Source organism: Natator depressus, chromosome 6, assembly GCF_965152275.1.
Source record: "Natator depressus isolate rNatDep1 chromosome 6, rNatDep2.hap1, whole genome shotgun sequence".
In the NCBI taxonomy this organism is placed as follows: domain Eukaryota; kingdom Metazoa; phylum Chordata; order Testudines; family Cheloniidae; genus Natator; species Natator depressus.
This window is the reverse complement of record NC_134239.1, coordinates 105,430,996-105,453,964: the sequence shown is the minus strand read 5'-3', so window position 1 is coordinate 105,453,964 and position 22,969 is coordinate 105,430,996. Positions and strand designations below refer to the sequence as shown.

The window sequence follows — 22,969 nt, the reverse complement described above, 5'->3', positions numbered from 1 at the left end:
AAAGTTGAATGCTCTCCAGTCCTAACCACTTCTCCAGACTGACTGATGACCTGAGTAGGTTACCCAACCTTTCAGACTAGCTTCCACAATAAATAAGTTTTCAATGGAATTTGAGATGAGACACAACATAATACCTTTGTCCGCCCACCAATCTAGATGCTAGAGAACTGATGAGATAATCAGGGGTATATAATCTAGACATTCTCTCTCTCAGGAACCAGCACAGAGAATCTCTGAAACACTCATGAGAAACCATAATCAGGTCAATACTCTAGAAACAAAACCATCATTCCTAGCAAGTGAAGAAATTCTCTGGCAGTTAAACACGATACTGAAGTGGCACTCTGTATCTTGACATAAGTCTCCCAAAAGCAACAGCTTCCTCAGTAGTACCTTCATTCACAACTGGATGACCCTTTAAAACAATAATGGTATCCTTTCAATTTTGTCCATGACTGTGTCCCGAAGAGCCCCTCCGTGCCCACTGGCAAAGGGTTCACTGCCATGTAATAGCAACTTCTATCAACCTGACAAACTCACTACACCTAACACATTGTTGTCATGCCATTTATAAAGAATGTCATGTAAGATATCAAATGAAAGCCAGTGACACACCGGTCATTAATATCGTTATGAAATGTAGGTATTTAGCACTGTAGAAGGAATTATGGATTCATAGTGATATTATGCTTTAAAGTCTGTAACTAAACAGAGGGAGAAACAGGTTTTCTTCCAGACAAGAGGGATGACAGTTATCTCCTTGTCTCTAATGTAAATTTAGCATGGTGATGCCAGAGACAATGGACAGTTCATTTGTATTGGAGTGAAACAGGAGGAGAAAATTAACATGAGGATGTGAAATCAGGATGGGAAGACACTGGAGTCTGAACCCCAAGGGGTCATGTTCACTGTGGTGACAAAGACAATAAGCCTGGGGAATATAAGGAGAAGCAAAAAGACATTTTGGTTATCCATTACGGAGGGAACAAAGACTTATTATTGTTTTATTATAAATTCATCTCTGGGCCAGTATATTAAAGTGAGGTGAGCATCACCGGCTGAGCCAACAGGCTGCGTATTCTGTCTCTTTGGAGACAGATTTGGTATTTCTGTGGGCATCCAATGACAGGAGCTGGATGCTGCAGAGACGCTCTTCTGGAGAGTTTGGAAACTGAAGTACACACCCAAGGTTAACCTGTAAGGTAAAGTTAGGACTGTCAGTCCTAAGAAGTTTGTGGCTAACAGACTTGGTAGAGAGCTGTCACAACACCAGCAAAATTCTCTTTTGCTACGGCAGTGGGGTTACAGGGTGACTTGAAGCTTTCTCGGGGAATCCAGAACTGCACAATGACAAAACTGTACTGCTGTAGAGAGCGCGCTGTAGATTTTCTGGCAGATTCTAAGCATGTGCTGTGAACTGCAGCGATTAAAAGTTGTTTTTTTCTGATTTTGTGCTGTGCTGTCTTAATCATACTTTTTTAGTTACTGCATTTGATGCATTGTTGTCATTTTAAATTATCTACAGAACCACCCACAATGAAAATGTTAGTTAATAAGACCAAAGAGTTTTTTGTAGGGGCTTCTGTAACTGTTTGTTGGAACAGATGAGGATTGCCTTAGAAAAACAAGAGGAAGAAACACAGACTTGGAATTAGATAAAGCAATTATTTTAATATTTAACTTACAGGGGCACTAAGAAGTCCCAGTCAGGAACAAGACACCATTTTGCTAGGCGCTATACAAATGTGTTAGACAGTCCCTGCCCTAAAGAGCTTATAGCATAAAGTACATACATGAGATGGGAAGAGGATACAATCAAATATATACAGTTTTATACCCATTTACATTTCCAAATTTTTTCATATAAAGTATAATTACTTCCATTTTCCAAGAAAGCCTGTTCCTTGGGGGAACAAAATTACCCTTGTATGAATTACCATTATCTTTTTGAAATATAAGGTCTCCTCCAACCACAGTGACTGCCCTAACCAGGCAGCTAGTCTAAGTGGGACATTGTGCCTCTCCTGGAGCAAGAGAGAGGGAGAGAGAGAGAGAGAGAGAGAGAGAGAGAGAGAATACCTGGGTTCCGGTTCCTACTCCATTGAAAATTTAACTACAATATTTAATGGTATGCCTGGTTCAGACATTTTTACCAGTGTTGTCTCCTATATAGAGCTAGGTGATTTTTTTTTTTTTTTTTGGACAAAACATTTTTTCACTGAAGAATGCTGATTCGGGTTGACTGAAAATATTTTGTGTATTCGTGTTGATTCTGAAAAACTGTTTTAGTTGAAAAGAAAATTGGAAATGTCAAAATGGTTCATTTTGACAGAAAACATTTTGATTTTTTGGGCTACATTCACAAGGATATTTAGGCACCATTCACAGAACCACATCCGTGATGCCGGTCTAGTATAGCATTGCTAACACTGGTGGAGCTGATCAGTGGTGAATTACAGGTCCTATATATTTTTTTTTTAAGTGTAGATAAGGCCTGGGAAGTAGCGGGATCAAAGTTTACCTAACCATCCAGGCCAACGGTCCATTGACATACTTGCTTCATGGCAAAAAACCCCTCTTATTTGTGCTGTCTTCACTTAATTTCACTGCAGTGCACATGAACAGTTATCTGAAATTCTATTCCTCATTGCAAAAAAGGACAATTTTGAAAATGTCAGCCATTTCCTGTCATGACTACAGAACAGAATTTTCTCTTAACCTTACAGGGCAATATTTAATGTGGTAGAAAATACTAAAAACTGTATCGTGAAGTTCAGTTTACTGCTGTGCTACATACAAGACTCATGTATAGCCTTGTATTGAAGGGGGGGGGGATTTTAATTAAATATCCATTTGTTTTTAGGACTTTGCTGTTGAACAAAAGAATGTGGCGGTGGATCTACTGGGTGCCTCTGCAAGATGAGGATACAATTTTTGTTCCTGCAGAGTTTTCATATCATACTATAAAGTTATTAAAATATTTAAAAGTTCTTGTATTCCCTCAACAGATGTGCAGAACTCTCATTAATGTAAACAGGAGTATGTGAATATATCCAGACCAGAATGCATTCTTGGATCTTTATGGTTCTGAACTCCGTGCAAAGGAAGTTTTACTCTTCAGGGTGAATTCCACTGAATGACACAGAATGCCTGATTTTCAGAACTGCTGAGCTCCCAGCACTTCATTTTAAGTCAATAGCAGCCGCAGATGCTCAGCACTTCTGAAAATCAAACGCAGAATTCCTTGAAAGACCCTCCCTTCCTGCAAGAATGATATAAGATGTCAGGACTGCCATCTGATAAATCAGAAGGAGTAGGCCAATACCTCTGGATTTTAATTTTGGAAGAGGTGATAAAAGGAGAATGGGGAACGCCGTAACAGGAACTGGAGAATACATAAATAGGGTATGGATTTGCATGTTACAGCAAAGTAACTAGATAATTTTACCCATATAACCTTGGTTCAAGTTCCTTCTCCAGAATGGGGATTCAAACCTGGGTTCCCCACATGCCAGATGATTGCCCGAATCACTGAGTTATGGGCATAAAAGGAAGTTTCCATAGCACCACCACCAGCATTTGTTTTGTTAATGAGGCCTTAAATCCCCCTTTGTGTCTAGATTTCCATGGCTTTTATTAAAAAGTTAAAAATGTCTGAAATCAAAACAAAAAATGTTTTGTTCAACCCAAAATGAAACTGTCAGAGTTTTTCATTTGCTTAAGATTCTGAAAATTTTCAGTTGACCTGAAATAATTTGTATTCCACATTTTTCAGAACTGCCAGTGAACCAGTTATTTACACAACTCTTCTGCTCTATAGCTGAACTTAGCCTACATTGTAATTTCTATCACTGGTACTACCAGGGGGTGTTGGTGATAAATTATGGTTCTCATTCTTGCCAGTGTAGATTCCTCCTTAAAGTTCAGAAGGACACAATTTTTTATGACAGATTGGTAGGCATGCTGTATTAAGAAAAGGTCCTTTTATTTTATATTGATTTTTCTGCTTTGAGGCAGGGATTTGGTTTATTGGTAAAACTACTTTTGTTGGGGTTTAGCATGGGCAGGAGCTAAAAGTTTGCTGGAGGCAGACTGTTGCTTTGAAGCACATCTAGCATTCCACTCCTCTACCTGCAGAGAGATAGGAGAGTACCTTTTGTTTTTCAAGACATAGATCATGCATTCCTTGTGGTAATGCAATTTCTTTTAATATTCTGCAGTGCAATTCATTAATTCCCAAAGCTGCATGTTGTAGTATGCTCTCTGAACAAAGCTAAGTACTTTCCCTTCCAGGGCTGTTTTGTCTTCTAAACGTATCCTTCCTGGATGTGTCTCGCATTATTGTGTATGCACTGGTTCTATTTAATGAACATATTAATCCCTAGTTCTTTTGCCTAGTTTGTAATTGTAGCATTTATCCCCATTTTAAAAATTCTGGATATGGATTATTATTGTGCAACTTCTGTCCAGTCTGGAGTGGACGGAAAAATGGAATAAAGTTATGAGTTAAATTAATAAAATGCATATTTTATTTTTGCTTCTACTGTACTTCAGCACTGTCTTAGTGTATTCTCGCTACTTTTTCTTCTAGCATTACTTACAAAAAATCTGTTACAACACCTGAGGTCTGCAGAACTGGAATTGCTGACTTCCCAAGGTAGAGAGAGGACAAAAATATGTAAGGCAGAGCCTTTTCCATCAAAGACCACCTACTCCAAAATTCTCTTCCCTTCTCTATATATGCCAGAGTCCACATGGAGCACCCATTAGAGTGCTCAAGACTTGCATAGTATGTTCCACAATTTCCTGGAAGGTTAAGGCAAAAATTCAGGGCTTTTTGTTTCACTTTCCAGTGGCTTTGGAATTTGTGGAACCTATTATCCATTTTGAAAATACTTACATTATTTTTTGTATGTTGGCCATAAGTCTTAATGTGTTGGTTTCATAAAAAGTTTAAACATTTGGGTTGATGAACTGCATGGGTATTCGATGAAGTGAGCTGTAGCTCACGAAAGCTTATGCTCAAATAAATTGGTTAGTCTCTAAGGTGCCACAAGTACTCCTTTTCTTTTTGCAAATACAGACTAACACGGCTGTTACTCTGAAACCTGCATGGGTATGAATTATTTCCTTGTGAAAGGACAGTTCCTGGTGAAGGCAGGGTAATAAATGGGCAACAATGAAAGAGCACAATTGTGGTCACATAGCTAGTGACATCAAACTTAACATGTTGTAAAGTGAACAGAGAAAACCCTCAGCTGTTCAGTGACATCCGATGAAAGTTTTTGTTTCTTCTGAAGGGACATCAGCGTACCTCACATCCTGGTATAGTTCAGTTTAGTTCACAGTGAAGGTGCAATTCCTTTTTAGCACCTCTCATCAGGCAAAATAAATAAATACATGGTCATAGTGGTGGCATTTTGCAATAAACCAAAGGACAAAAATGTCTGAGAGACAAGGTGGTCCAGAGGCAGCAGAGCCAGCCAGGGATTCCTCCACAGATGGCTAGTTAATCTGTCCCTTTGAGGGCCACAGCCATTGAAAGGAACCATAACAGATTGAAGAATTAGCCAAAATGGTTACATGGGAATAGCAGGCCCCTATATACAGCGCCACGAGGGGGCATCTTCAAAGGACAACAGAGCTGACCCGATGGATACCACTGAGGGAAAATCTTTCCAGCGGCAGTGCACATGGCATGCACACACCTACACTGTAATGGACATAAGCAAACACTCAAAGAAGAGTTAGGGGGTTCTGCCCACACTGCAAAAAAAACAAATACTGTGCCAATGGAATACAACCTCTGGCAAAAGCAAAATTTAAATGTCATGGTTACTAACCTAGCATTATACATGCAGTGTGGTCAAATCATATTTTAAGACAACCATGCCAGTAACTGATAAACTCAGTGTTAAGTTATAGTGGGGACCAAGGCCTTAATTTCACACTAGTCCAACCATCCTTCCACTTTTTTTTAAGTGGTAATGGCCAAGAAACAGTTACTGGTTACAGAATGATCCAAAAGCTGTTCATCTCCTACCATGTCCTAATCGCAAGTTATAAACTCGAAAAAGCAAAATCTTCTTCAATTTAAACTACTGCTACAATGGATAAAAATGTAGAAACATGCTACATTAAATTGCTAAGGAAGGTAAGGTATCCAGCAAAGGTCTTCAGAATAAAAAAATATAATAGGGTCTCTCAATTAGAGAAGTGGCACTCTGAGCCTATGTGCTGGCATGCCTACAGTTTTTTTTTAAATGTCTGGCAGGATGTTTTACAAACTAAACTCAGCAAGCTTACAATTCTACCAGAAGGTGCTTCAGATGGTTTTGCTAATAATTTTGATCAGCTAAAATGGGGCGGGGCAGTGGGGGGGAACATTTCATTTATTTGGCTTTTCAAAAAAACTGTCAAATCTAAGCAGGACCATTAACTGCCCCCTCCTGAATACCCCCTCCACCCAAGATAAAACACCTTTTTTTCTTCCTGGCCTCAAAAGTAGTTTGTAAAATCAGCCCTTGTTTCCAAAACTAAGTTTGGTCATTCTTTGTGTATTTCCCTCACTAGAAGGAAGTACATGTTTCTTCAGAAAATTCATTGAAAGCTGGCATTGCTTCTACTGCAAACATGTAAGTGCTAACCACCATATATTGGCTTTTGTTTTAATAGCCTTTTAACCAACTTTGTTAATGGACTGAATGCAATTTAGATATGGAACTTGGCTAAAACGTAGCTTCAATTGGCTATTAAAATTTAAGAGCCAACTAAGACAGCTAATTACAAAAAAAAGCTCCAGTGATAATGCTAAGCAGAATTAGTAATACCAAATGACAGTCTGTCTAGTCTTATTCCCAAAGGAAAAGAAACTCTTAACTGAGAAGTCAACCAGACAATGTGCAGAAAACCTAATTGCATTACTGGTATTATGGCATCCCAAATCTGGCAGCTCACTAGGACAAAACAGTGAATAAAGTCTGTCAAACTCTACTCACGAAAGCAACTGACTCTTTTTTTACATACCAGCAGATTCCAGGAACGATTTCATTCTGGGATGTTGGACCTTACTGGGAAATATTCCTGTAAAAACAGCCAGGAAAAGGTAAGACCATCAAGCTAGCACAATCTAAAGAAAATCCTGCATCCATCCCAAATTAGATTCTCCCTCCAGATATTTTACATTACAAAAAAAAAAAAAACCCAACAATCTGTCTGCTAAATGTTCAGCACTAAAAGAAGAGTTCTCCGCTTCATTATCGATATCCTCATTACACCATCAGTTGAAGAGCAGACTAGTTCTCCTGTGAAGATTTATCATGTATGGTGGCCACTTTGAAACGCAGGTAGTGGAGTCTTTAACATTCCCTGCTCAAGTGTCTCCCTGCTGTGCCTGTAAATGTCAGTCCAGTTTTTTCACGGCTGTGCGCACAGATTAGAAACAGCAGGAGAGCTTGGGAGTATGACTACAATGCCAGTAAGGACACTTGTCTTCATGGCACTGCTCAAGTGATTCTTGGAATGTAGGACCCTGCTGTTTTCTAATATTTACACACAACTGGAGTCATCAAGAGCAGTTAAATGCAGTCTAAAGGCAGCTTGCTTCCTTTGTGTTACCGGTTTTACACTCAAATGGGATGTCAACAAAAACTACCACCCCACTCCTTCAACTAAGTGGTATATTTTCCCCACCTTTTTGCCATCCAAGTGTAACTATCACACTATTTCATCACAATCTTCCACTTAGCTTTCCACTGCTGTTGCCCACACTTTAAGCATCATGTAAATTCACATGGAGCACCTAGGGAGATTCTTGACCTCTGATCGTGCTTTTGCAATCTATTTTTTGCAATCAATTTTTTGTGACCAAACAAGAGCAGAGAGGGCCTAAGAAGTCATTCTAGGGTCTAAAGCACCTTCACTTCCTAGAACACTTTGAAATAAACACCTCACCTCAGAGACCATTCTTTTTTGTTATCAAAAAATTAGCACAAACTAAAATATCTTCATAAAATGTCTTTGTGAATGTAAGTTTGGTCTTGGTTATCATCAAATGGAAGCACAGTTCTTGACCACTGGGAAGGTATGGAAGAGAGATCTGGCATACCAGTAAAATTCACAGGTGTTTCATTCAAGTTTTTTAAATGTTCAATAATCAATAAAGAACAAACACATGAATAAAGCTAGCTTTGCACATTCAGATATTATAATTTATATTGGGTTTCCTGTAATATTTCTCTGGAGGGATTTTCGAGTGCTGTGCTTTTAAATTATTACTTTAGCTTTCACTTTAACTTTTGATAGTAAACTTTAATTGGAAAAAAGACAAATGTAAAGGCTGCCACAGCCTCTTACCTTCACTTCTGGAAAGAAGCTCACTAGACAGACATTGAGGGGTAAAATCTGAGGTAGCCAAAGTATTAACACATGGTGATACTATACTTGGAAATATCTAGCCACGTTTCCATAATTCTATGAACAGCAAAGTCCTAGGAAAGCCTCATGTTTATTTCTTCCCTCACGCATTGATAATGCCAGAAGTGAGAAGGCAATAGGTGTTCTTCCACTGGTCTATTTAAAAATCTTACAATTTTAAACATTAATTTCCTTGTTTTAGAAGAAAAACTGGTGCATCACCTAACCAAGGAACACTTTGACCTGTGTGTGTTAACATACCCATTTATTTCAGTGTGTGGGATACCTGGATAACTACTTTATACAAGCATTTAAATCAGCAAGAAAAAATTGGTGATGTACAGTATTTCATTTGTTCATTACTACTACTAAAGCAGTTTATCACACCACCATTTCCTTCTTGAGAACTATGTCCATGCCAAATTAAGAGGTCTGTTTTGAATTACCTAAATGCAAAAAAGTGTTAATTTTCAGTATGAAGCATACCCATTTATTCCATTTTTCCAAAAAATGCCTGTTGGGGCTAAGAATTACCATGAGGAAGTTCAGCATAGAAGTAGTGCTTTTTTAAAAAATTGGAATTTCAAATGAGAATGTCATCTCACCTATAAGCAAAGGTAAAGCATCATTCTAATGTGACAAGCATGAGAGCCAAGTTTTTATTGGAAAAAGGTGTCCAAGTAGAGGACAAATTGATTTTTGTACCCTTTCTTGCTTCCCTAGGATATAAAAAGAAAACCTGAGGTGTGTTTGATTCCTGGGGGCAGAAATTCTGGTCTTGCCTACTCACCCTCCTGGAAGACAATGAATAACTGGAGAACTGATACAAAGATAAATACCATTCAAATGAAACTTGATTAAAGTAAAACTTATCTTTTGAAATTTAGACATGTCAAAAAAATGGTTTTCAGCAATGCACACTAACTGAATACAGCTTAGTTGCAAGATGAAACAGCTAACATGATTGCTCAAAACTATGTTCACGCTGTTAAATTTTGTTGTGTACGCCACGCTTGAGAACGAAAGTGATTTTTATTCACTGTTTAAATCTGTTTTGTTTAATGTTTATTTAATTCAAACACTTGAGAAATACCTGAAAAAGAGAGATGTCTATGCAATGATCAAAAATCCCTTTCCCTCCCCTCCAGTTAATGCTAAGTCTATATTTCATGCCTCCAAAAAGTCTTCATGCAAAAACAAGGAAGACCGGATGTGACATTGCTTTTTTTAAGGTAACAACAAGCAGAAAAAAAATCATTTGTCTACAGTTTCAGGTTTTCTTGCTACATCCTAAAGGAGCAAAAGAGGCACAATTTTCTCTTCAGGTTTCTTCAAAAAGCATAAAAAATATGCAAATATTAAAAACAACCTCACTTCAAAACCTGAAAATTTCTGCATTTATGAGTAGTATTTTTGTACATGAGTACACAAATACACTTTAATAAAACATTTATTCTTCCAAACAAGGTACAAACTGCAGCACAGCCATTTTTCAAATCCTGTAAAAATAAACATTAAAAAGAGAAGCAAAGATTTCAGCGCTACAGTAGCCAAATAAAGCGAAGCAAAGAAAAAGAGCACATTATTCTAGCTCTTCTACTTCTGGACTCTCTTTCTGCTTCTTGTGCCTTTCGGCGAACTCTTCTTCCGTGTTTTCGTGGCTTCTGAATCTGTAGTTTTTTAAAATAGAATAAAATTAAAGTCAATTATCTTTACACAGTAAAGAAAGATAGTTTATATTATTAGCATTTTAAAAGCAGAATACCTCAAATTAGTTTGTATCTACCCTACAACTAAAGAAGAGCTCCCAATCCGAGGCTGTGGGAATCCTTGATAAGCTCTTTAAAAATACACAATATACAATTAAATACAACTCCCACACTTACTCCCTGACTCCATCAGTTACTTCACAATCCTTCGGTAACAGCAAAGGTAAACATTGCCATCTGAACAGGATTTAAATTTCCTGACAAAATTCTTTAGTTCATTTTTTCCTTCATAAAAAGCTCAGTCTTATATGACAAAACAGGCCAAGATGTTTTCTCAGGCAGAGACTCCAGCTCCTGTTTGAAGTAAAGCAGGAAGCAAACTGGATAACCTGCCTGCCAGGTGTAAAAGGAGCAGAAATTGATGCAGAATCACTTGACACCTTTCTTCCTCATGGACTAAGGTCAGGCCCACGCACTCGTGTGTACCAGTGGTAGTCACATGACAGGAAAATAAAATAGAAGAATAAACATAGGTTACCTTTTTCAAAAACAGAGACCAACCAAAATCTATATTGTTTCAGCTCTTCAGTCTCTACTAATGCCTTATCGAACATGGTCTTGACTTCTTCCCTAGAGCTCCTACAAGAAATGAACTGTATACCTCTGGATCTTTTTAAAAAAGCAGAATTATCCACTTTGTCTCAGTTCCTCTGACTGCTTACTGTTGTGTGTGTGACTAACCTAAGTCGAGCTGGGCTTGTGTTCTTCATTGGAAGTCATTTTAAGAGAATGGCTGATTGCTCACCAGAAGAAGCCAGTGTTACCAAGTAAGGTGGCTTTGTCAGCCCATGAATTAACCAAATGGACTGCCATACCGGATCAGAATAGTGGCCATCTATTTCAGTAGCCCGTCTGCTAACTGACAGTATATATTTCTTCCAAACTTTAAAAAATATATATCTCATGTAATTGTCGATGTTCTCATTAAAATGTGTCTAATTTTTTTTTTGAATCCTACAAAGCTCTTAAACTTAATGATAATCTTGTGGCAATGAGTTACACAGGATGAGTGTTCTATAAAAAAACACTTTATCAGTTTATTACCTTTCGGTTTCACTGAGGTTCTTCTTACTCTTGTATTGTGATGAAGGGTAAACAGCAGTGTCTGAGTAACCCACCCCTTCTGGGGGGAAAAATAAACTAATCTTCACCCTTTCAGTGACAGATACTAAAATCCCATCCCAGATTTAGCTGAGCAGTTTCCTTAACGTGCAACACTCCATTATTCAATGAGCCCCTTCCACAGAAAGAAGGCAGAGAAATGGGATATTTTCTTCTGCTCAAAGGAAGGGCTGGATGGATGGAATGCTGTAAAGAGAATCCATTCATCCATACCTGAATATTAGAGAGGGCCTCCCAGCATGAAGCTGTTAAGTGGAAAAATAAACTTTTTGGTTGTGGGGAGAAGATACAGGAGTTCTCAAGCTCCCCATTCATGAGTTCATTTCTCAAGGATTTTTAAATCAAGCAAAACAAGGAGGTGGGAAGAAGTTTCTTTGTCATGAAGTCCTAAACTCCTATCTTCTAAGAGCCTAAAAGGGGACAGAGGGGAGGGGAACACCTATTGACATAAGCGTAAACCTCACTGTCATAACAGATTAAGAAATTTAACATCCAAGCATCTTGCTGTAATATTGTAACAAACTGCAACACTTTTCCTGAAAATACACCATAGGGAAACTCCCTGCATTGACAGTAACGACTCAGTGGTGTAATGAAAGCTGCTCCCAATCAGGGGCAAGGTGTCTAGAAGGTAGATTGAACTGAACAGGCCTGAGACACGCAATCTTACAAGAGGAGCCATTTTATGTGCAAGAGAAGGCCAGATGTGCATATCACCACACATTCTGTTCTCTCTGACACAGAGGCAGCGGGCACTGAGGGCACCTGGAGTCAAACAGCAAAGATTGAGGGAGAGCTAAAGCCAAAGCAGCACTGGACCCAAAAACAGCACCAGAACTAGACATATCATTAAGACTGACCAGCTGCAACCAAATTAATAGGGCAGAAGGAATAAAGATCTGTGGTAGAGCCCTTTTTCCTTTAAAGAATGGGAGTACAAATGTTATATGTTCCCCTGAAGGGTTCTCCCCAAAAATTTTCCTGCAAGGAGAGCCTGCACAATTAACATAGGAAGCATTGGAGTGCGATGTTTCTCCAAGATTGTTGAGGCACTGGAAACCTGTACAATCAAAGTAGGATCAAGAGACCATATTTAGTCATCTTCTCTTGTGGTCATCTCCTAATGCTTTTCACAAATCATTAAAGGAAAAGTAGGAACTGAATTAAAAAGAGTGGAAAAATGAATTCTATGATTCCAGGAAGGAAGAAGCAAAGAAAAACTAAAAGGACTGAGGAACAGAGTCTGTTTTTATACACTCTGCTTTTCATTGTTCTTTGCTTTTGTGTTTCCTGGTAGAAGACACCATAACACAGGTAGTCTGGAATTTTCACAAGGTGAGGATATCAAGGGAAAAGGAGCAGGACATAAACAATGTATGATTCCATGATCCTATGCTGTACATGCCATAGGACTGAGGTTGGGGTTTCGAGTGTTTTATTACAAAATGAAATAAAAATATTAAGTAGCTTAAATCAAGCTACTTTTACAATTGTAAAGGAAAACCTGTATTTCAATTATTTTGTTGAAGACATCCCAACAACCAATTCCACATACTCACATACGTCAATAACCATATATAGTACAGTTTTTTTTTTTAAATCAACCGTTCCATTAGGCAGTGAATTCAATCAGAAAAATTATTTTATTTAAATACATTTCTTAATAAAATCTTGAAAAGATTTCATTTCACTGTAAGTAAGTGCTTCAGTGAGTCAGTACAGTATCCCGCCCCTCTTCCATCGCTAGCAGTATATTTCACTTCCAGGTCCTTAAACACAGGTTTGGGCTGCAAGTACTGCAACACCCACTCAGCATTCTGCAATATATCTAACTATGGTTTAACAAAAGAGAGATCACTATTAATTTATTATTATGAAACAATTCAGCTGAACATAAATTTCTATTACACAAAATATTGACCAATGGAAGATTTTCCCCAGAAGTTTTGCACTTGGTTACAGGATCAGATCATATGCAAAATGCTACCCTTATTAATTTTGAATAGAAGGTAAATACAAAAATGGTTTCCACATTTTATTAGGTCCAACAAGAGTCAGCTCTGTCCTCTGTTCTAAATTAAACTGAATTAAGCCATTAGTGTCTCAGAGAGCTCTTAGAATAAGGGGACTGATAGAAAACCTATTTTCCCAAACAAAGTAAAAAGACTCCTATATTTCATATACTGGAAATAACTATTGTCTAATTTTTTCCTATAACAGTATATTAAAACCAGTTTTCATTAAATATATTTACCACTTTTAAAAATGTGTAGGGAAGACATTAACCAGGAAAAACTACAAAAGGGTTGAGTTTTATACTGACTCAAGTGAGTTAAACAACCTTCCTCCACTTACAAGGGTCTTTAATGTAAGACACCTCTTACACCAGGGGCTTTTTTCTCTATTCGAACCACTCTTTAAACTCCTCAGATAAATTCAGGTCAGATCATAAAAAGACAGACAATTGTTTCCTATCACATTTAAATACAGTTGGTGCAGAATACGACAGTTTGTTAGAAACTATTTCTTGCAGGGAGCACAATATTTCTGTGCTCTGCAACTTGCACTGGCTTTCTATTAATTTCCAAATGTAATTAGAATGTGCTGGTTTTAACCTACAAAGTCAGATCATTTGAGGCACTACAGACTACAACCCCACAGGTTTAACAGGTTTAACTATGAGGATGCTGGAGATGGAGCATTCTGAGTTAAAATCCCTTGACTGTAAACTTTGCTTCCTGCTTCATTTTGCCAAAAACAAAATTGATTATCAGGCCATGCTGCAAGGCCCTTTTGTTCTCAAAGCCTTTTTGAGGAGAGCGAAGGGAAGGACAAAATGGGTGCTGGGGAGCTCAATCTTTTGGACAACAGTCATAGAAACTACTATACTGATCAGGCCAATGGAATGTCTACTACTCCTGTATCCTGTCTCTGACAGTGACCAATACCAAGTGTTTCAAAGGAAGCAGCAAGAAACCCAGTAAAACACAATTATGGAAAAAACTTGTCCCTTTAAAGAATTTCTTCCCACATCCCATGAGTTAACAGTTGGAACATGCCCTGATATAGATTTATATTGCTATTTTTCAAAAAGAAAGCAAGTAGAGCCAAGGACAGACCCAAGAGAGAAGAGGATCACATGATCTGCCTTCCACAGTACCTTGTGGGTCACCAGTAGTCTCCAAAATCCATGTCCATATTACTTAATGTTGGATAAGTGTAAGTCTTGGCTGAATGAAGAAAAACTCACCTAAAGAGCCGTAAGACAATAATATAGTACCTATTTTATGTAGAGCTATGCTTCACAAAGAAACCAAAAGCTAAGTTCCTTTTAATTGAAAGAGGCAGTTGAAAATGCTAAGAATTTTTTTAGCTTCTCCACAGTGGCCTTGTCTTCCTTGAGTGCACTTTTAGCACCTCAATCATTCAAGTGGCCCCACTGACTGCACGTTAAAAACATTTTTGCTGTTAGTTTTTGTGACTTTTGCAGGTTGCTCTTCAAATTCTTTTTTGGCCTGTTTAATTATACTTTTACGCTTGACTTGCCAGAGTTTACGTTCCTTTCTATTTTCCTCAGTAGGATATGACTTCCAATTTTTAAAGGACGTCTTTTTGCCTCTAACTGCCTCTTTTACTCTCTTTAGCCATGGTGGCTCTTTCTGGGTGCTCCTACTATGTTTTTAATTTGGGTATTCATTTAATTTGAGCCTCTATTATGGTGTTTTTAAAAAGTTTACATGCAGCTTGCAGCCATTTCACTTGTGACAACCTTTTAATTTCCATTTAACTAGTTCCCTCATTTTTGTATAGTTCCTCTTTCAGAAGTTAAATGCCACTGTGGTGGGCTTCTTTGGTACTTTCCCTCCCACAAGGATATTAAATTTAATTACATTAGGGTCACTATTACTGAGCAGTTCAGTTATAGTCACATCTTGGACGAGATCCTGTGCTGCACTTAGGACTAAATCAAATAATTGCCTCTCTTTTGGGTACCAGGACTAGCTACTCCAAGCAGCAGTCATTAATGTTGTCTAGAACCTTTAACTCTGCATCCCTTCCTGAGGTGACATGTACCCAGTCAATATGGAGACAATGTAAATCCACGATTATTATTGAGTTCTCTCTCCTTACAACCTTTCTAATCTCCTGGAGCATTTCACAATCACCATTACCATCCTGGGTCAGGTGGGGTCGGTAGTATATTCCTACTGTTATACTCTTATTATTTAAGGATGGAATTTTTATCCAGAGAGATTCTGTGGTACTATTTGATTTATGTAAGGATTTTTGCTATGTTTGACTCTATGCTTTTCTTCATAGATAGTGGCACTCCCCGACCACCATAACCTACTCTGTCATTCCAATGTATTTTGTACCTGCTATTACCATGTCCCATTGATTATCATCATTCCACCAAGTTTCTGTGATGTCTATTAGATCAATATCTTCATTTAATAGCAGGCACTTAAGTTTGGCTAAATTATTATTTAGACTTCTAGCATTTGTATATAAGCATTTATTACATTTGTCACTTTTGAAATTGAATGGGACTCTTTCATTTGACTGTTTCTTCAGTTCCTTCCTGTACTTTATAAACTTCTACCCTCTCCTCTTTACTAGGATACAGAGAATCCCCATTAATAGAGCCTCCGTTATAATACATGTGCTCCTCCGCAACTATCAGCTTCCCCCTGCCCTTAGTTAAAAAACCTCTTCTATGACCTTTTAAATTCTACATGCCAGCAATCTGGTTCCGTTTCGGTTTAGGTGGAGCCTATCCTTCCTGTATAGTCTCCTCCTTTCCCAAAAGGTTCTTGAGCACCTAATAAACCTAAACACTCATCCCTACATCATTGTCTCATCCATGCATTGAGACCCTGCAGTTCTGCCTGTCTAACCGGCCCTGCGCATGGAACTAGAAGCAGCCATGAAGGTCCTGGGCTTTAATGTCTTACTTAGCAGCCTAAATTTGGCCTCCAGGACCTCTCCCCTACCTTTTCCTATGACACTGGTACCTACATGTACCACGACCACCAGTTCCTTCTCAGCACTGCACATAAGCCTGTCTAGATGTCTCGAGAGATTTGCAACGTTCACACGTGGCAGGCAATTCACCATGCGCTTCTCCTGGTCATCACAAACTCAACTATCTATATTTCTAATGATCCAATCTCCCATTACTATTATCTGTCTCTTCCTAATAACTGAGATTCCTTACCCGGAGAGGAGTCCTCAGTGAAAAAGGACAGCATGACTTCATCTGGAAGGAGGGTCTCAATTATGGGATAGTTTCCCTTTGCTCTAGTTTGATGTTCTCCTTCCCCAAGACTTTCATCCTCCTCAACAGCACAGAGGTTGTCAGATTAGGGGTGTACCACAAAGTCTCATATGTACCTCTGTCTCCCTTAGCTCTTCCAGTTCAGCCACTCTGGTCTCCAGAACCCGTACTTGGTCTCTGAGGGCCATAAGCACCCTGCACCGAATGCACACATATGCCAACTGCCTACAAGAGAGGTAATCATACATGCTGCATTCAGTGCAATGAACTGGATACCCCCACTCTGCTGCTGTACTTCTACATGCACTCTTTTTACTTCTGCAGCTTTTTGGTTTGTTTTTCTTGGGGGTTTTGGGAGGGGAGGGGGCGTTTATTGCCTAAATTCAGAGATTGTTAATCAGGTTAAGGTCAGGCTTGACAAAGCCTTGGCTGGGATGATTTGATTGAGGATTGGTCCTGCTTTGAGCAGGGGGTTGGACTAGATGACCTCCTGAGGTCCCTTCCAACCCTGATATTCTATGATTCTATGAGGTGTCATCTGGTTCTCCTACTCCCTCTGTAAAACCCCCTCACAAAACTCCTAGTAACTGCTCATGTGCCATTAACTGCTCCCGTTGCTTAGGAGCTTTTTTTTAAGCCCCTTGTAGTCCGAGTAGCTCTGCCCCCTGATTAATGGATCCTGAAGCGCTAAGGGATCAAAGACTCATTTAGACGCTCTCAGCCTTGCCTAGCAGGCTGTTAGGCTCAGCAAATGGCCCCCCAAACAGACCACACTCTACACTTTAATCAAGCAGCAAGCACAAAATAAACAAACAAACAAACTCACTCCAAGGGTCACATACTTGCTCCTCCTTCCCCTGGAGAACTCTCTCACAAAACTCCCCCATTAGCTGCTCCTGTTCGTTAGCTCCTCTAGTTGCTTAGGAGCTGGCTTTTTAAACCCCCATTCTCCCTGAGTAGCCCCACCCCTATGTAACGGTTAACGGCTCCTAAAGGGATTAGGGAATCTGTCCTCTGGCAGGTAAGCTGTCTCACTGTCCTGGAACTGACCTTGGCCCCTATGAATGCTGATATCTCAGATGGGATAATTAATGATTTTTCATAATATATCAGGAGGCCCAGCTGGGGAAACAAGGATAAGACACAACTGAAGCTTGTCAGAGCTTCCTGATATGACCTCCCTCCGTTCACTCAGCCATGTATGTATGGATTGATGTGGATGTTCTTCTTTCTCAGACACGCTGCCACCACTGCAAGGCATTTCATGAAGATCCTTCATGCTGTAGAGTCCAAAAGGCAGTACCTTGTTCAGGAAGTGATTTGGCTCTGCTGCAAATTTCAGGTACTTCCTATAGGGTGGGTGGATGGCAACATGGAAGTACAGGTCCTATAAGTCAAAAGCCACAAACCAGGCTTGAGCCTGAAGACATGGAACGATGGAGGCAAGCGTTACCATGCTGAATCTGAGGCAACGCACATATTCAGTCTCCTCAGGTCTAGAATAGGATTAAGAACCCTTTCTTTGGAATAAAGAAACATAGGGAGTAGAAGCCTCTTACCCTGTACTCCTAAGAAACTTCTCCCATGCTCACAGATGAAACAACAGGCCACTTCTTTTAGTAATAGCTTCTCATGAGAAGGGTCCTTGAAGAGGGACTGGGAGGATAGTGGGGAGCAAGCAAAGAATGAAAATGGATAGAGTGCCTCTCGGCTACAATGTCCACCACCTATTTGCTGGCTTTATCTCTGACCACACCCAATGGAAAGGGGCAAAGCAATTTCTGATGGTCATCTCTGGGTTGGATCCGGACATGGCTTTTGATGCTCCCATCCAACCTGCTGTCTTTGGAATGGAGCCTGGTGTGCAATGGAGAAGGATGACGGATGACTACCATCCCATCTCCTGGTATATCAGTGTGCGTATTCTGGTTGGTGACTGTAAGGTACGACAGAGTTCCATGCCACTGCAGCAGCTGGTACTGAAATGGCTTGAAATCCCTAGGAACCTCAGCACTGCCCTCAAATCCTTGAAGGAATGGAGTGCCTCATTTGTCTTATTGCAGAACAGCTCCATTCCCTTGAAGACTAAGTCCTCTATAGTTACCTGGACTTCTCAGAATCCCATACAGAACTGGAGCAAGGCAGATTAATACAATTTATGACCAAAAAGGTCCAATTTCTCGAGATCCTTATCTTTCAGAATCCCCTTAGTGGACCTTTTTTTTTCTTCCTGGACCACAAGTACTGCTAATGATCCTGGTGCAGGATGCACATAAAAAGTGTTCAAAAGTCCTTAGATGGTAGTTGGTACCTTTCTACTTTGCTGGGTCCAGAACATCCTCATTAATTGGGAGAGAAATTCTTGATAGCACTAAGTAGCTGTGAATGATGAACAACTTGTGTGTGTTCTCTTGGATCAGTGTCTCCAAATCCAAAGTTTCAGCTATTCTTGAGAGCAGGTCTTGGAAGGCTCTAGACTCATCAACAGCTGGTGTAGAGGCTGAAATGACTGTCTTTTTAGGAGAACTTGAAGACTCCTTCAGTGGGGAGGGCAGTCTCCACTTGCTTCTGAGGGGCTTCCTCCATTTCTGGTGAGGGGCCTGGCCATTCAGGTCAATGATGATCAAAACCTCCTCCTTTTCCTGGACACATGCGACCATGGTCTGCTCCTTGACACACAGGAAGGTGAACATCAGTAGGCCCACAAAGGCCAATGTGGAACATTAAGGATACTGGCCAGATCGCTGTTGACTTGACCCCTCCCAGTCACACAAGTGCCCAGAATGGAACATTTCTAGAACTCCTTCTCAGATCCTTTTATGGTCTTACAGGAGAGGGTTCCCTGCATGGATGTAGGGGAGAAGAAGTGAGTTGGAAATGGTGAATAGAAGTACATCCTCTGGGAACAGTGGTCCTGCTGGGGTAAATCCAGTGCTGGGGCCTCCGGTGAGGTGTCTGTCCTGGTACTAAGGAGACAGTAGATGGCAGCATCTCCAAGGCATATCTCTGTACCCATACTGGTTCCCGTGTCAAAATCAGCACAAGTACCGCCATCTCTTGCATGTTCTTCAAAGTCAGTACCATGCTCCCAGCCCTCAACATCAAGGAGGACTTGGAAGATGCATCTTTGAGGAATGTTTTAAGTCCTCCTGAAGGATGAACCCACTACACACTCTGAGCTGCATTTGCACTTGGTGTGGGTCTGCTGCTTGGCACTTTGTGAAGCAGATGACATGAATCTCCTGGTCCTGGAGTCTGCCAAAGCACTCAGTTCACAGGTCATCGATGCCAGAGTACAAGTGTCAGAGTAGTCAGTGTCTTAAGTCTTGATGCCAGTGGTCTTGGTGCCCTTTTTGATGACTTCTGACTGGAACAAGTGGTCAGGTGCATGCTTTCTACAGCACTTGCTGTGGATAGTCTCCTCTATTCAGACTCCATGGATCAGACATGACTTTCATGGCTTGCTCAAAGAGGTCTAATCTGAGCCTTGTCTCAGAATTTTCAAGTGTGGGCCAAGAAGGAATGACAGATTGGGGATGTGTCCCTCCCCAAAGCAGAAAAGTCATCGGCTGTGCCTGCCAATTAAGGACACAAGATCATTTCACAGTGGACAGAGCTAAACCCATAGGGGGTTAAAAATCCCCCATGACGACTGCTAGCACGAAATCCCTCAACCAGCAGTGGGGTCACCACCTGGGTTTTGTTTTAAATTTTTTGGAACATCCAAATCAGTTAGAAACATGGAATTGAAGAGGGTTTTCTTCATAATATAATTTGAAGTGAGTTTGAAGCTCAAGGAAGAATAGCAGGCCAGACATTTGCCAGGTTCTGTCTTGCTGGCATACATGGTAAGATGGAACTGAGGGAGTGTTGCAGCCAGCCAATCTGCCCTTTAAGCCCTCACATGAAAGCATGAAGTGAAACGGGACATGTATGGCCCAGACAGACACGGTTACTCCGAAAAGATTCCAAGCTCATGTGCACAGGAGGCATGTGCACCTTCAGAGAGATCCAAACTGATACAAAGAACTGTTTAATACTGAACTCAAATTTTAGAAGGCAATGCAATAAAATAAGGATATGCATCAATCAGAGAAGATATCATAAATATTTTAACTAGGAAGAACCAAGAATGCAGTTTTTAGATTTGGATCAGGTGTAGGCCAGTACCTGGGGTTCAGATTAGTGGCCAAACCATTGCTAGTGTACAGATTTGATGGTCACAAAAATCATAAAACATTGTGTTATATGGTCTTAATTAAAATCTGTTTAAACTATAGCATAAAATTCAGCATAAAACTAAATCCCTCTGTTGCCTGCATAATGTGTAATCTACTTAATTAACAACCTTCCAGGCACTGAAGGACTGAAAAAAGTTATAAATAAATGGAAGTCAACAATACGGAAACATTCATATTAAAACTGCACAAATCATTTTTTCATGGTCAGACTTCTCTGTAATGTAAACAGCTGAAACATGAAGGGACAATGTCAAACTCGGGTATGAAACTAGTCTGATCCCTGTAGTTCATGTCATGCTATCTAGATATTTATACCAGGCTCAATTAATAAATTACAAATAATTCTACTTTGAAGTGTAGCATCACTTTTTCCCCTGCCTGCCTGCCTTCCTTCCCTTCTGCATTTGCCATAAAATGAGTTTTTAACAAGCAAAACTCAAGTGCCTCTGACTTCCACTGTTTTGTTATTTTTATAGTGCTTAACCCTGGACACTGCTTTGCATGTTTATTTGTAAAATATAATCTGGAACAAAAATTCTTCAGAATCATTTACTATTTTTCTAATTAGTTGAATTTTTTTTCTCATCAGTGTGAGGGACAGAAAGCATAGGCTAAAGCCAGAAATAGCATGAATATGCACTACACATGTTTTCTCAGACAGCTCTACCAATGAATCTTAATCTTGATTTACAGTAACCCTATTGTACTAGTCCAGGGGTCTCAAACACAGAGCCCGCGGAGCTATTTGCTTTGGCCTGACAAGCTCCCACGCGTTCCCCCTCCCCCGCTCCTCTACCTACCTCCAGGCGCTTCCTGCCACCAAACAGCGGTTTGGCAGGACTTAGAGGTTTCCAGGAGGGAGGGGGGAGGAGCGGGGAGCCACATGCTCCCGGGAAGAGGAGGCGCAGAAGAGGTGGGGCAAAGATGGGGATTTGGGGAAGGGGTTGGAATAGGGGCAGGGAGGGGGCGGAGTTGGGGTGGGGACTTTGGGGAAGGGGTTGGAAAGAGGCGGGGCAGGGGCAGGGCCTCATGGAAGGGGTGGAGTGGGGGCGGGGGCAGCATCAGTGATGCGGCCCTCAGGCCAATGTATTAGTCTTTGTGCGGCCTTCCTGGTAATTTGAGTTTGAGATCCCTGTACTAGTCTATAGTTTTTTCTAAGAAAAGCAATTATGCCAAACTGTATCAAATTATTTTAAATTCTATTTTCATAATTCTCTATCCTTAAAACTACTCCTTTCCTTTACATCCACTCACTGTTGTAAGCTGCTGCTGCTGCTAGCCTCTGGCTGTAACATGCTGTGATGAATTGGTCCTGAGGAGTCAGCGTTTCCTGACAGCGAGTTGGACAAGACAGGAAGAGAAAAATGAAAACGAAGGGGGAGAAAGACCAATGGCAAAAGGGGCAGGGAGCAACTACCAATGTTTATCAACGAATAGTCCCATCAGCTGTATGACATGCAAACATAGTGAACATATTCATATAATTGCTGTACACAGGACAGACATCTAAATCTCAATTTTCCTAAAGTTATCTGCCATGAAAGCCAAAAATTTAAAGGTCGGACTAATTCTCATCAGCGTGGGGGTGAATAGCACAGACTAATGGAAGTCTGGCTCTTGACTTACTACAACGAGCAGGTCTCTTCTTTCGTGGACTTTCCACATCTTCCATGTCTGTTCCAGTGCTTTCCTCTGTTGTGGCTGCTGCTGATGCCGCTGCCTTTCTTTTCTTCTGTTAAAAAGATAAGAAAGTGGTTGAGACAACAGCAGAAATTCCAAGTAGACTGACTAAATAAGAGTGAGGTAGAAGCTATTTACATGTGTTACTCTGTGATTCTAAGTCATCTAACCTCATTTATCCCACAATCCCATAACACCTGATCTGAACATTCACTATACCCTATATGCAGAAGGCAATTGACTCAAAATATTAATCTAAAAGTTAGACACAGTACTGATTACAATATACAATTGTAAACAGTTCAGTTTTACCTTTCCACAAAAAGCTATTCGTTCACATTTTAAGAATGTTTTATTTTAAATTATAACAATCCACATTTCTAAATCAAGGCCTCTCTAATTTTAGTAATAATTTAAAATTAATCATCATCAAAGGATCAATCTGACTACCCTAAAATAATATA

General features: G+C 40.0%; 1 protein-coding gene across 4 annotated transcripts in view; it reads right to left on the bottom strand.

Moving 5' to 3' along the window:
- Nucleotides 1-1,712: 1,712 nt before the first annotated feature.
- VRK1 (VRK serine/threonine kinase 1) overlaps nucleotides 1,713-22,969 on the bottom strand; it is a 59,040-nt gene continuing 37,783 nt past the window's right edge. For 2 of the 4 annotated variants that reach the window (XM_074956192.1, XM_074956193.1), the window contains exons 12-14: nucleotides 22,452-22,557; nucleotides 22,080-22,155; nucleotides 1,713-10,085 (exon numbers count right to left, since the gene is read on the bottom strand). In XM_074956192.1, coding sequence (XP_074812293.1) covers nucleotides 9,998-10,085; nucleotides 22,080-22,155; nucleotides 22,452-22,557 — 270 coding nt within the window. In that variant the 3' untranslated portion in view covers nucleotides 1,713-9,997. Of the gene's footprint in view, nucleotides 10,086-16,700; nucleotides 16,810-22,079; nucleotides 22,156-22,451; nucleotides 22,558-22,969 lie in introns of all 4 variants that reach the window. The other 2 variants (XM_074956194.1, XM_074956195.1) reach the window with 2 other exon arrangements.